Below are 13,744 nucleotides of genomic sequence, written 5' to 3'. Positions count from 1 at the left end.
CAGTCTTCTGGGAAGGCTTTACAATTGATCCCTCAAACTCAAATCTCAACCTCGCAGCCACTTCCACTGGTTTATTTTCATTGTTCCCCTCTAATCAGGGACTGATTTAGACCTGAGACACCAGATGTGTGAGATTGATTATTAGGTAAAACAGAAAACCAGCACGCAGCGGACCTCATAGAGTAAGAGTTGAATACCAATGCACTATATGTTTTAACATTGCTGCGGGGACTTGCTTTCACTCAGCCACGAGCACTAGTGAGGTCGGACATTGATGTTGGGCGATTAGGCCTGGCTTGCAGTCGGCGTTCCAATTCATCCCAAAAATGTTAGATGAGGTTGAAGTCAGGGCTCTGTGCAGGCCAGTCAAGTACTTCCACAACAATCTCGACAAACTATTTCTGTATGGACCTCACTTTGTACACGGAGGCATTGCCATTCTGAAACAGGAAAGGACCTTCTCCGAACTGTTGCCACAAAGTTGGAAGCACAGAATCGTCTAGAATGTCAGTGTATGCTGTAGCGCTAAGATTTCCATTCACTGGAACTAAGGAGCCCGAAACATGAAAAACAGCCCCAGACCATTATTCCCCCTCCACAAAACTTTACAGTCGGCACTATGTATTGGGGCAGGTTGCATTCTCCTGGCATCTGCCAAACCCAGATTTGTCCGTTATACTGTCAGATGGAGACAGCGAGCTTTACACAACTCCAGCCGACGCTTGGCATTGCGCATGGTGATCTTGTGTGAGGCTGGAAACCCATTTCATGAAGCTCCCGACGAACAGTTATTGTGCTGTTGTTGCTTCCAGAGGCAGTTTGGATCTCGATAGGGAGTGCTGCAACAGAGGACAGATTTTTTATTTTATTCGCTACACGTTTCAGCACTTGGCAGTCCTGTTCTGTGAGCTTGTGTGGCCTACCACTTCGCTACTGAACCGTTGTTGCTCCTAAACGTTTCCACTTCACAATAACAGCACTTACAGTTGATTGGCGCAGCTCTATCAAGGCAGAAATTTTACAAAGTGACTTGTTGGAAAGGTGACATCCTATGACTGTGCCACATTGTAAGTCACTGAGCTCTTCAGTAAGGCCATTCTACTGCCAATGTTTGTCTATGGAGAATGCATAACTGTGTGCTCGATTTTATACACCTGTCAGAAACAGGTGTGGCTGAAATAGCCAAATCCACTCATTTGAAGTGGTGTCCACATACTTTTGTATATAAAGTGTATATATTTTTAGCTTTCTTAATGAACCAGAAAATCACCTGTTATTTATGGTTGTTTATTAAAGTTAGCTGCCCTAAGCTCATTGATCCTGCTTTGTAGTATACCCCTCTCTCTGGGCACGTATCTGTGTCAGTTCAAGACAGTGTTGAATAGTAGGTGAGAGGTCAACGGAGTTTCCTTCCATTGAAAGGCATTCACTTTCTGTGTAGTGTAAACATACAACCATTTACTCAACATTGTTATCCTCAGTGAAAAATAGACAACACATCCTGTTCTATTGGAATATGCACACAGTGGACAGTTTATTAGGTACACCAGCACATTTCAGAAATTGGTTTGCTCATACAGAGACTGATTCATGTGGCCTGCTATACAAAGCAGGCCGACAGGCATCCAGTTACTGTTGCATTGAGCGTTAGATTGGGCAAAACGAGTGACCTAAGCGACTTTGAGCGTGTTATGATCATCGGTGCCAGGCGCACCTGTTCCAGTATCTCAGAAACAGCTGTCCTCCTAGGCTTTTCATGCACGACAGTGTCTAAGGCTTTCCGAGAATGGAGCGACAAACAAAAAACATCCAGTCAGCTGCAGTCCTTTGGGCGAAAACTGCTCGTTGATGAGAGGTCGAAGGAGAATGGCAAGAATCGTGCAAGCCAGAAGGTGGGCCACAAACAGGCAAATAACAGCGTACAACAGTGGTGTGCAGGACGCATCTCGGAACGTACAACTCATCGGTCCTTGTCACGAATGGGCTTTAGCAGGTTTCCTATCCGCTAAAAACAAGAAGAAGCGGCTCCACTGGGCATGCAATCACCAACACTGGACGATTAAGGAGTGGAAAAACGTTGCCTGGTCTGGCGAATCCCGGTTCCTGTTGCGTCATCCTGATGGCAGAGTCAGGATTTCGAGTAAGCCGCACAAGTCTATGATTCTGTGTCAATGGTACAGGATGGTGGCGGAATGGTGTGGGGAATGTTTTCTTGGCACACGTAAGGTCTCTTGACCTTGCTTCTGGACAAGCTAAACACCTTCGCCCGCTTTGAGGATAACACACTGCCCCCGACGCGATCCGCTACCAAGGACTGTGGGTCATCCTTCTCCGTTGCTGACGTGAGTAAGACATTTAATCATGTTAACCCTCGCAAGGCTGCAGGCCCAGACGGCATCCCTAGCCATGTCCTCAGAGCATGTGCAGACCAGCTGACTGGAGTGTTTACAGACATATTCAATCTCTCCCGATACCTGTCTGCTGTCCCCACTTGCTTCAAGATGTCCACCGTTGTTCCATGAAGTGCTTTGAGAGGCTAGTTAAGGATCATATCACTTCTACCTTACACCAAGACCCACTTCAATTTTCTTACCGTTCCAATAGATCCACAGACGATGCCATCGCACTTCACTATCCCATCTGCACAAGAGGAATACCTATGTAAGAATGCTGTTCAGTGACTATAGCTCAGCATTCAACACCATAGTACCCTCCAAGCTCATAATTAAGCTCGGGGCCCTGGGGTCTGAACCCCGCCCTTTGCAACTGGGTCCTGGACTTCCTGACGGGCCGCCCCCAGGTGGTGAAGATAGGAAACAACAACCTCCACTTCGCTGATCCTCAACACAGGGGCCCCACAAGGTTGCGTGCTCAGCCCCCTCCTGTACTCCCTGTTCACCAATGACTGCGTGGCCACGCACGCCTCCAACTCAATAAAGTTTGCAGATGATAACATTAGTAGGCCTGATTACCAACAATGACAAGACAGCCTAAAGGGAGGTGAGGGCCCTGGGAGAGTGGTGCCAGGAAAATAACCTCTCACCTCATCAAAACCAAGGAGCTGATTATGGACTTCAGGAAACAGCAGAGGGAGCACGCCCCTATCCACACCAACGGGACCGCAGTGGAGAGTTCCCAGGCGTACTCATCACTGTCGATCTGAAATGGTCCACCCACAGACAATGCGGTGAAGAAGGCGCAACAGCACCTCTTCAACCTCAGGAGGCTGAAGAAATTTGGCTTGGCTCCTAAAACCCTCAAACTTTTACAGATGCACAATTGAGAGTATCCTGTCAGGCTGTATCACCGCCTGGTATGGCAATTGCTACGCCCGCAACCGCAGGGCTCTCCAGAGGGAGGTGCAGTCTGCCCAATGCATCACCGAGGGCAAACTACCTGCCCCCCAGGACACCAACAGCACCCGATGTCACAGGAAGGCCAAAAAGATCATCAATAACATCAACCACCTAAGCCACGGCCTGTTCACCCTGCTATCATCATGAAGGCGAAGTCAGCACAGGTGCATATAAGCTGGGGCCGAGAGACAGCGATCTCATGGCTATCAGCCTTAGAGGCTGCTGCCACTTTAAGAATGGAACACTCGTCACTTTAATGTTTACATACTGCTTTACTTATCTTATGTATATACTGTATTCTATTCTACCGTATTTTTGTCAATGCCACTCCGACATTGCTTGAGCTAATATTTATATATTTCTTCATTCCATTCTTTTACATGTGTGTATTGTTAGATACTACTACACTGTTGGAGCTAGGAACACAAGCATTTCGCTACACCTGCAATAATGTCTGCTAAATGTATGTGACCAATAACATTTTATTTTGATACAAATTGATCAATGTGTCCATGACCCAAAGAATTCAGGCTGTTCTGGAGGCAAAAGAGGTCCGACCCAGTACTAGATGAGTGTACCTAATATACTGTCCACTGAGTATGTTACAGTGCTGTTAATAAGCGGTGGGTGAAAATTCACATTTTACCAGCAAGAACAACATATACACATTATGATTCAGAGAGCTTTTATATTAATTTACTTTAGACAAAACTGGAGACCAATTCACAGATGTTGGACAATTCTTTCCACAGAGACTTGTAAGGAAGAGGGATTTAAAAAAACAAATGAAACATCAATGTTGCATTATGATAATAGTCTCAAGACGGTTTATATTTAGTGTGAGCACAAGCTCCCTATCAACGAGATGTTAAGTGAATGATATTCTGTACTCATATTGCTTGAATCAAATAGAGTTCCCCTTCATCTGAGGCACTGCACTGTTATATGCATCCCAAATGACACTATTCCCTAGATAGGGATCTGGTCAAAAGTATTGCACTAAATAGGGAATAGGGGGATGCATCATTGGCCGCCTTTTAAATACTGACTGATCATAAGTGCCAGGGGACCAGATATTCATAGCACAAAAAAAAAAAAGATAAACAAAACCATAAATAGACATAAATATGTTTTAGCAAAGCATCCAAAAATGGCTTTAAAACATCAGGTTTTGTTAACTGCTCCACTTTGAGTAGGTAGACAATTGAATTTACAAGACTGGCAAAAGGAGACATATAGGCAATATAATACATGTTTCAAATATTAACTTTTAAATTCCATTGTATGTATTTACTGTATGTAAACTGTAACCGCATGGGATACCCACACAGGTGGGAGTTCCATCCCTACAGACTCATCCATTTTGTTGCATACTATTTTACTGAATGTGGAAAGGAAGGAACACCTGTGCTATTCCTTGAGAGAGCCAACAACATACTGTATAGGGCTTGTCACCCCCCCCAAAAGCTCAATTCCTTATGAAATGAATAATAAAAAGCTTTTAGCCAGCAAGCACCATTCAGTCTTTTCCTCCCATTGGAATGTTGACCAGGTGAGATCAGCACAGCAGAGACATGGGATTGGTTCAGCTAGCCTAAGCTGGGACCGACAGGGCTTCGTCTGATTGGCTGGAGTGGAGGAAGTAGGGAACCAGAGAAAAGTTCTTCATGCTGAGGCCCTGGGTGATACCAGCATCCTGCATCTCAAACCTGTCAACAACAAAATAACAAAACTTGTTGAAAATAATTATCTTCAAAGGACTACCAAAACAATATAGAAAAACAACAGCAGCAAAAGGTTGATGGCAGCACACAACTGTTAAAATAAAAATCAGTAGGTCCCAAATAAATATTAATAACACTTTTCCAGGTGGTGAAAGCACTTTACATACATTAAATGGGGGAAACTCACCTCAAACAATAAATCAAATTAAATCCTCAACAGCTCCCCATTTCAAACAGTGACAGTGCCAGTCTGACATTCATCTGTCACTTACCAGTCTCCAGTAGAGATGGTGTAGTAGACAGGGGGTCTGGGTGAATCTGTGAAAGTGGACGGAGGGCCCAGGCTATAGGCCCCAGCGTTGTTGAAGATCAGCCAGTCTCCCACACTGAGCTCTGGCAGCAGACACTGATCCACCACCTGGTCCAGCTCATCACCCGACGGACCCCACAGACTGCTGGCAAACACCGGTTCCTCAGACACACCACTCTGGGACATCCAGGGACACAGAGAGAGTCATTTAGAGAGACTTATGGGCCATGCTTATGAGTAAATAGGGAATAGGGTTTCCATTTGGGATGCAGCCTAATATTCACTCCAGGGTGCTTGAGATAGGAAATTTAATTAAACTTAACTTTGCTTGGTGATATTCACTCCAGGGTGCTTGAGATAGGAAATTTAATTAAACTTAACTTTGCTTGGTGATGCAAAAATCACTAAAATGCAGAATCGTTGTCAATTTCATGCATTTCACTAGTCATTTTTTGTTTATTTAAAATGTAGTTTGTTAGGACTTCACGGGTGGCGCAGTGGTCTAGGGCAATGGTAACTGTGCCATCGGAGACTCTGGGTTCGAGCCCAGGCTCTGTCGCGACCGGGAGGCTCATGGCACACAATTGGCGGCGTCCGGGTTAGGGAGGGTTTGGCCGGTAGGGATATCCTTGTCTCATTGCGCACTAGCGACTCCTGTGGCGGGGCAGGCGCAGTGCACGCTAACCAGGTCGCCAGGTGCACAGTGTTTTCTCCGATACATTGGTGCGGCTGGCTTCCGGGTTGGATGCGCGCTGTGCGGCTTGGTTGGGTTGTGTTTCGGAGGACGCATAGCTTGGTAAATGTAGTTTACTAAGCCCTGAAGCCAAAACGCACCTTGGGCAGAGCCGGAGCTGGAATCACATTGTCTGCTAGCTTGCTAGTGAACGAGCCGTACACCCCATCGTTCATGTAGTACAGGAACTCTGGCTCATCGTTGGGAGATGGTTCATCTGTAAAGAGGTATGGCAGACAAGAGTCATGAGACACAATAGTAGAAAAGGTGGTCTGCTGGAGCATCTAGGTCTGCCGAACCACGATTACTGATTTTGACCAGCTTCATATGCTAGGTATTGAGAAGGTACTGCCACTAACCGAGATTGCCATGAAGATCCCGGGCGCCTACTTCCTTAGCGATGATGTTGACAGCCAGGGTGAAGGAGGAGGACACGTAGTAACAGCCAGGCTCTGCCATGATGGAGACGCCAGACGATGCAGGGAAGTACAGGTCCAACAACGGCCTGACTGCACTGTTAATCTGTTACCAGAGGGGAAAAAAACAGTCAGCACCTTCAGCCTAACAGGCATTCTATAGAGTGTGTTTGTTCAAATTCAAAGATAAGCTGGGTGAAGGCTTTCCTTTGAAAAACGCATTACTAGTACAGGCCTGACACCAGAAAGAGGGTGAAGTGGTTTGTGACCTTTGACTGACTGAGTCACGTATTAATTCAGCTGAAGTAAACCATCTAAATCAGTATTATGTAATGAGCTAACTATCATACAATAATGACCTGTTTCAGCTGAGTCTCTGAGCCGTTGAATCCACCTCCAATATCCAGGATTGTCATACTGAAGCCAATATCCTCCTGAAAACAACATTAAAAGAAAACTTCAAAATATAACAGCAGGGTGGTGAATATTTATGGCTGTCTCCTTCACACATTATGCACATTCAAAGTCCCATAACGTAAGCACTAGCTAACTCACCCCCATGTCAAAGACACAGCGAGCGTCAGACACTGCATGGCTGTAGGCCTGAGGGTCGTCACAGGAGCTGGGAATGTGGAACCTGCATCATGGGGATAATGATGATGTCATGAGAATACCATATAAATCAGGGATTGACTGAGGAACGGAAACTGAGCAGTCGGGCAAGTTGAGCGTGCTTGGAGGTCACCCAAAGTGAGAAAAAAAGTGAAACAACAAAACTGCTAAAAACTCCAGTAAACCTACAACTGATTGTCTGGTTCATCTCCATTGTTTAAGTGAAAGACGGAAAATATACAGCAGCTTCATTAGGCAGGTGATTTAAAAAAATTAAAAAAAAGAATTCCAGTAGCCAAGCATCTGGGCTACACTGGAGATTCTGACCTGATTAACTGGAAGTTTAACGTGTGGTCAGAGCGCCAGCCACCATGGCCTATTGATCTCGGCTGTGAGTTACATGTTGAAATCTTGAAAATAGAACCAGAACGTAGATCAGCGCAAACCTCTTGGGGAGCCGACATGCTTACACCCAGGTTTCTGTTGAAATTAATAAGAGTGTCTTACAATTTGCGGAAGTTATACGTCCAATGTAGCAGGCCCGTAAAACAGATCTCTCTACTTCCTCCCTATTGTTACGTGACCGACAAGTTACGGCAATTTGGGTGTTAAGAAATATTTTCACATTTTCGGGCAAGTGACCATATTCTTCAGGCAAACAAAAAATACTGCTGAATTGTCCAATGGTCAATCCCCAATGATACAATAAAATATTTTCAATACAATTCTGCTGTTAGCATACAGTTTAATTTATTAGCACTTAATTAAAAGACAATAAAAAGAGAGAAACCTAGAATAAAATAATGAACTCTGACTAGAGAGGAAGGTTGGCATTGCAGAAGGACTCACCTGACCCCCACCACCTGCAGGCCCTGCTCTTTGGCACTCTCCAGCAGGTGTCTGCAGTCCTTCAGCTTGGAGCCAAACGCCATGCCCATCTCATCACCCTCGCTGGAAGCCTCTGTGGCCACCTGCAGCAGCAGTCTGAGCAGAGATGGAGGGAGATGAGCGTTTTTAGGTATTTCATATTCATACCCATTGTAGTTGTATTGTAGAGTATGAAATATAGACTTTAAAAATAACGGTCTAATAACAGTTACATGGACACCTACTTGGCACAGGGATGGCAGCGAGCGATCTTGCGTAGCTCGGCCTCGTTGTCACACACCAGGAAGTCGATGCCGTTCTTAGCGGCATACTTGATCTGGGAGAGCTGTTTACACACACCGCTGTAGACAATGTCTTCAGAGGGAACGCCATAGCCCTGCACAAGCTCCAACTCATACTGAAAAGACACAAACATCAACGTTGATATTACAGCTCTAAGTTGTGAAGGAGCAATGCGCTGTTGCAGAGAGACATTTCTCCACTAGATGGCGATCCTTCCTATTTTCTGTGAGTAGAGGCCAGTCGACTTATGAAGCCGTTATAAAGCAGTAATTGGCCCAACAAAATGATGGTAATCAGAGCTGTGAGAAGCTGCAACTGATGTAAGCCAAGAATCTATAAAAATGTATTTAATTGAAAAACATCTAAAGCTGTGGAAAAGGACCAGTAAGTTAGTCTACACTAAAATGCAATTTGATCTGGACAGGTTGTTTGTTATACAGTGTTATAATAGTAGTAGTGGGAGAGAGCGCTGCGGGCACCTTGTTGGTGCAGATGAAGCCAGTGCCGAGAGCAGCTAGGATCTCAATGACAGCCAGGCTGCTGTTGGCTTGGACAGCGTAGAAGGGACGCATCTGGGGCATGTGGGTTCGCCAGCGAACATGTTGCCTCATAAGGACCCCCAAGTCTGCCACGAAGAACGCATTCTTCTCAGCCTGAGGGAGGAAAAACATGACACGACAGGTTTACTGGCTGTCTGGCATGCTATGACGTCATTCACCTGAATCTGTCAAGTACACCATGACTGATTATTCTTACTGTCTCTCATCAAACACCATACAATTACATAAGAGCGATCTGCAACCTCATTTTTCCACTGGTGTGAATTGAAAGCATACAGAGTGTGGTCAGCGTTAATGACTCATTAACTTGCCACTTCAACCAAGTGGGGCGAGACTGGCACACAGTTTTACACAGCAGCACTGTACTTTGTCACATCCTCAATCAATGTATTTATGTGGTGATTGCTAGAATTTATCAATCTATTTCCAGATTAGGCAATCAACTAATCTCATTTCCAATTGCACAACTTCAATATGCTATAAAGTAGCAAGACTTCAAAATGTGCAAGTATTTTAATGTACAGAGAATGTCTCTTCACAGTACTTACCAGTGTTTGTTCATAAATGTGATTCTCAACCACATCGCTGAGGGCCGTTGCTCCCTCCAGCAGGGCGACGGAGTAGTTTGGTTCGTCAGCTAGTCCCTTCATCTCAACTGCTGTCTGCTAATCTGCCAGTCATAAAGAATTATGCCTGTGTGAAGTGGTCTCTCTCTAATCCTCTGTGTGAAGTGGTCTCTCTCTGAGCCCCTGGGTGAAGTGGTCTCTCTCTGAGCCCCTGGGGTCCTTGATAGTATGCAGCAAACTGGAAAACACAGGAAGAGAGGCAGCGTGAAATATAGCCCTAACTATTGAAGTGGATGGGGAAAATGAGTTCCATCTAATCATTACAAAAATGGAGGGAAAGAAAAAAGGAATTATTTGACAGAAAAAGGCTAAAGCAGTTGGTCTACATGTTACACTGAGTTTGACCAGTTAAGCCTTTAGGATGGTTTGTGAACCGGCTGTGAACCAAGATAGTTGTGAGGGCAGCCAATCAGAGGTCGAGGTGGAAATCACGTTATGGGGCTGCGTATGGGAAAGTCTGGGTGTCTGGACAGCCACTGTGAAAACAAGACCTCTGGGCATGGAGTTTGTTTACCTAACCATCAATTACTCCTGACAATTAGGATTAATCCCACTGGCAGTGACCCATTAAGGTTTCTTTTGATGGCATTATCTGGGTACAATACCAGCGGCATGGGATGTCAGATTACTGCATTCAATAATGTTACATAATACGTCAGTCAGTAGAGCATTGTGGGCTTGGCTCTGTGGGCCTGGGTGTTTGCAGTGACACAATGTCTGGTTGGTTGGCCTCACAGACTGCAATGTCTGATGGCTGGATTGGACCAGAACACGGTCTGTGATCAGAGGGGTGCAGTGTCGCACAGCCAGGTTGGACTATTGTGATCATAAGGGTGCTGTGTATACCAGTCTCTGTTCTGTGGCTGGGAGCCTTGTATTGGTAGTTCAAAAACACAGAGACAGCTTCATGATAGCAAGCTGGAATGGCTCTAAGAAACAGGACAGCCGTGGCATGACTAAAACAACATCTCAGCAGTCTGAAAACACTTACAACAACCCACTACAATTAACACAAAAGATCAAAGGTCACAAATGATGGTCTCGTTTTGGTTAATGGACAAAAATGTGTGTGTGACTGAAAAATGCTTAACTCTACAGACCACCAACTTCATTAGGGTAAAGACTTGGGAGGAAATAAAAGCACATTACAAAACAGTAGGCTTACAACATGACATAAACAAAGAAATCATAACATTTAGGTTACAGGTGAAGACAGGAAACATTGTGTTTCAACTATGACTCATAGCTGAGTGGCCCCTCCTCTCTGTTACTGGATCTAACCAGTCACCAGTAAAAACAGGGACAGAGAGCATCAGATAAAAGTAGCACAACACTATGCTATTGTTATTTCAACAGTCACCACAAGGACATGTTTGGGTTATTATGGTGTCAGCGTGACTTGGACTCATATTCACAAAGAGTCTCAGAGTAGGGGTGCTGATCTAGGATCAAGGTCCCCCTGTCCATAGTGTTTTATAATTATTATGATCTAAGAGGCTAAACTGAACAGAGATCATTACTCCTCCTACTCGACCTGATGTCTACTCACATGGACGAGTTAGGAGATGGAGCTCCCCCACTATCAGCTAGGATCCCAAGGTGGCTCGGCGTTGAAGTCGAACGGCTCTCGGCGGAGAGCCGCCCCTAAGCCCTCTGGGTAGTAATTGTACACCTGCACAGAAGACAAGATACAGTTGAGTCAAGAGGAAAGAGAGGCAAAGCTGGCTCAGAGGATTAGATGAGATCAAAAAAAATATTGAATGGGAAAGCAAGACATAGGTTAATTGATCGTTAGGGACTTGTGGTTTTCACAGCTATAACAGGTGTGATTTTTTTTAGGTTGTTATGGTTTTCATAATCCTAAATAATTTCTCAGTTTTGAATGAATTCAAGTGCCACGTTGTACCTTATGTTGTCGAATATGCTAAATCTTGTTAACGAAGTTCCAACCTTAACTAAATAGCTATTGATTGTACTACTGTGGTTTTCAAAATAACAACACTAAAATGTCAAAACAAACAGTCCATAGCTAGCCAGTTAACTTATATTACATGCCAACTCAGCAGGCGAACATTAGCTAACCCTGTGTGATAAATGGCTTTAAATAAGATTGCGAATGCTAGTTATATGGCGTCAAGGGATTCACTTAGTTAGCTAGAAACAACCCGATAACGTTTTCAAAGTAATCGTAGCTAATGTTAATTATATAGCCAGCACAGCTATGATAATATATAATAAACTAAAATAGCTAGCTAAATAACTTGGATGAATGACGACAAAAATGACAGTCAGTCGTTAGCTAGTTCGTTCATTACCTTTCGTAGCTATCTGCGGCTAACGCTAGCTAATTTCCCTCCTTAAACAGTTAACGTTAGCAACTTACCTAGCCAGTTAGCAAGCAAGCTAGGTAGCTAGAAGGTACTTACGTGAGAATAAAACCCAATATTTGGGGTGGATCGTTTTTTCCTTTTAGGTGGAATTTTCAAAGAGTGGCGGGGGCACTATAGGAAAGAAAAAATGCCATCAAAGCGGAGGTGCAGATCGAGATTTGAAGCTAAATCGAACCTTTTCGTAGCTACGCAGCGAGCAAAACTGCCGAAGTCGACAGAGAGAAAGAAACACAGATAGAACAATGAGACAGATATTTCACCGGATGTATAAATGTGAAGCATTCGCTTGGCGTTTCCACTGACTACCAAATATGCAGTGGCCAGCAAGAAGATGGATGGAGATGGATTTGGGCCTAAATTCTGCTAATTTTCTCATCGATTAAACATTTGATCTCAATACAGTTCTGTTCCCAACAGTAGAATCTGTTTTGAACAGAGTGGACTAAGTTTGGTAGACTTTTCCCTTTGTAAAAGTTTTTAAAAATCGCGTTGCTTATAAGGAGTGCAACGGCGAATTGAGTTATTGCACACGCGCACTTCATACAGTAGGAGTTCCCTAACGGAAATATGCAGATGTAGCTAGAACAGGAAAATAGGATATTGCTAAAGCTCGTGCTTGGCTCTGCCCACCTCCTTGCTTGTTCTGCCCACTAGGACTCATTTGTTCCTATTGGAAACGACACGCTGTGGTCTATCTTGGTTTGGTTATAAAAATCTTTGGAAAGAAAGGGGAGCGGAAAATAACGTCAGATGGGCGGGGTTTTCGAGCTGTCAAAGCAAATGAGAGTGATAATAGCTAAATAGTTTGGCTTGTATTTTATTTCTAAGCATTATTTTATTCTCTTCATGTGTGATATCTAGTTTTTGTGATAATATATGCAATTATACCTATGCTATTGATATGCTGAGAATTATGTTGAATAAAACTCATTATTTATCATTAGTATTTATTAAGGATAAGCAGTTGAAATGAGCAATCTGCGATTGCTACATTAAAAAAAGTGTACTTTTAAATGAACGATCTCTACCCATCGATTATTGAAAGATAACTCATAAATGTCTCATGAGCTTAGTTCAACTGCCGTACCCTATCATAACCCGAAATATAAGCTTGTTTACCACATGTTTTGTAAACAAACACTGTAAAGCCTCAAAAGTCATTTTATATGGTCGGACCATATATTTCATCTATAGCTCTGTCTATGAATTTGATTTCTCCAGCCCCATTTCTCAGCTATTTACCAAAACAGTGGCGGGATAGGGGGATTGTTATTGTTTGAAATGCAGATTTCCCCTTTAATATTATATTATTTATATGATTTTATACTATATTAAATTATTGCCAGAATAGACTACTACGGTTCTGAGAATGTAATGTCTCAATCAGATAGTATAGTTACCTTGGTTACGTCTGCATGCTTTTTCCCATGGCACCGCGATAAATGTAAATGTTGTCCACAAATTGTCACTGGTACTCCTCTCTTGTATTCTGGCAACACATGCTTGAAGTTCAACAGTGTGAAATTAGATTGCAGGTGTTTTAACAACCTCAGCCTTGTCTGCCGAGAGTTTGTGAAGTTTTGCTTCCCTCTGAAGACGCAAAGGAGTATATTTCCCACAGATGAATTTACACGCCACCCTTCTTGCCTATTGGTGGAGAAGGAGGTCTATTCCAAATTGGAAAAATTAAATTGACTAATTTGACAGTTTTTTTTATCTACCTGTTGACTGTTGTCTCAATGATAACTTGGTTATGTAGGTAATGTTACATTTTGTTGTGATGTATTTTCTATTTATTTACAGACAATGGGATTCATAGAGTAATTAGTGAGTGTAGTCCTCAGGGA

At 43.6% G+C, this 13,744-nt stretch overlaps 1 protein-coding gene across 2 annotated transcripts; it reads right to left on the bottom strand.

The window, feature by feature from the left end:
• Positions 1–4,024: 4,024 nt before the first annotated feature.
• LOC118364571 (antizyme inhibitor 1-like) lies at positions 4,025–13,465 on the bottom strand. 2 transcript variants are annotated; one of them, XM_052489792.1, is made up of 12 exons: positions 13,298–13,465; positions 11,057–11,179; positions 9,430–9,685; positions 8,801–8,974; positions 8,264–8,436; positions 8,001–8,135; positions 7,095–7,176; positions 6,899–6,973; positions 6,483–6,645; positions 6,225–6,340; positions 5,353–5,567; positions 4,025–5,065 (listed from the first exon to the last, which is right to left on the bottom strand). In XM_052489792.1, exons 3-12 carry the CDS (start codon positions 9,529–9,531, stop codon positions 4,951–4,953), a joined length of 1,350 nt encoding a protein of 449 aa, XP_052345752.1. In that variant the 5' UTR covers positions 9,532–9,685; positions 11,057–11,179; positions 13,298–13,465; the 3' UTR covers positions 4,025–4,950. The 2 variants fall into 2 exon arrangements, with proteins under 2 accessions (XP_052345752.1, XP_052345751.1); XM_052489791.1 differs by lacking the exon at positions 13,298–13,465 and adding an exon at positions 11,934–12,154.
• Between the last annotated feature and the right edge of the window lie 279 nt (positions 13,466–13,744).

This window comes from Oncorhynchus keta, chromosome 31 (assembly GCF_023373465.1).
Source record: "Oncorhynchus keta strain PuntledgeMale-10-30-2019 chromosome 31, Oket_V2, whole genome shotgun sequence".
NCBI lineage: Eukaryota > Metazoa > Chordata > Actinopteri > Salmoniformes > Salmonidae > Oncorhynchus > Oncorhynchus keta.
This window is presented reverse-complemented; position numbering and strand designations above follow the sequence as displayed.

Excerpts from the sequence above, each read along its gene's own strand:
- LOC118364571 (XM_052489792.1), bottom strand. The coding sequence starts at position 9,531 with ATGAAGGGACTAGCTGACGAACCAAACTACTCCGTCGCCCTGCTGGAG. Across the intron at positions 7,177-8,000 it reads CTGCAGGTGGTGGGGGTCAG|GTTCCACATTCCCAGCTCCT; the intron begins GTGAGTCCTTCT and ends CCCATGATGCAG. Across the intron at positions 6,974-7,094 it reads GCTGTGTCTTTGACATGGGG|GAGGATATTGGCTTCAGTAT; the intron begins GTGAGTTAGCTA and ends TGTTGTTTTCAG.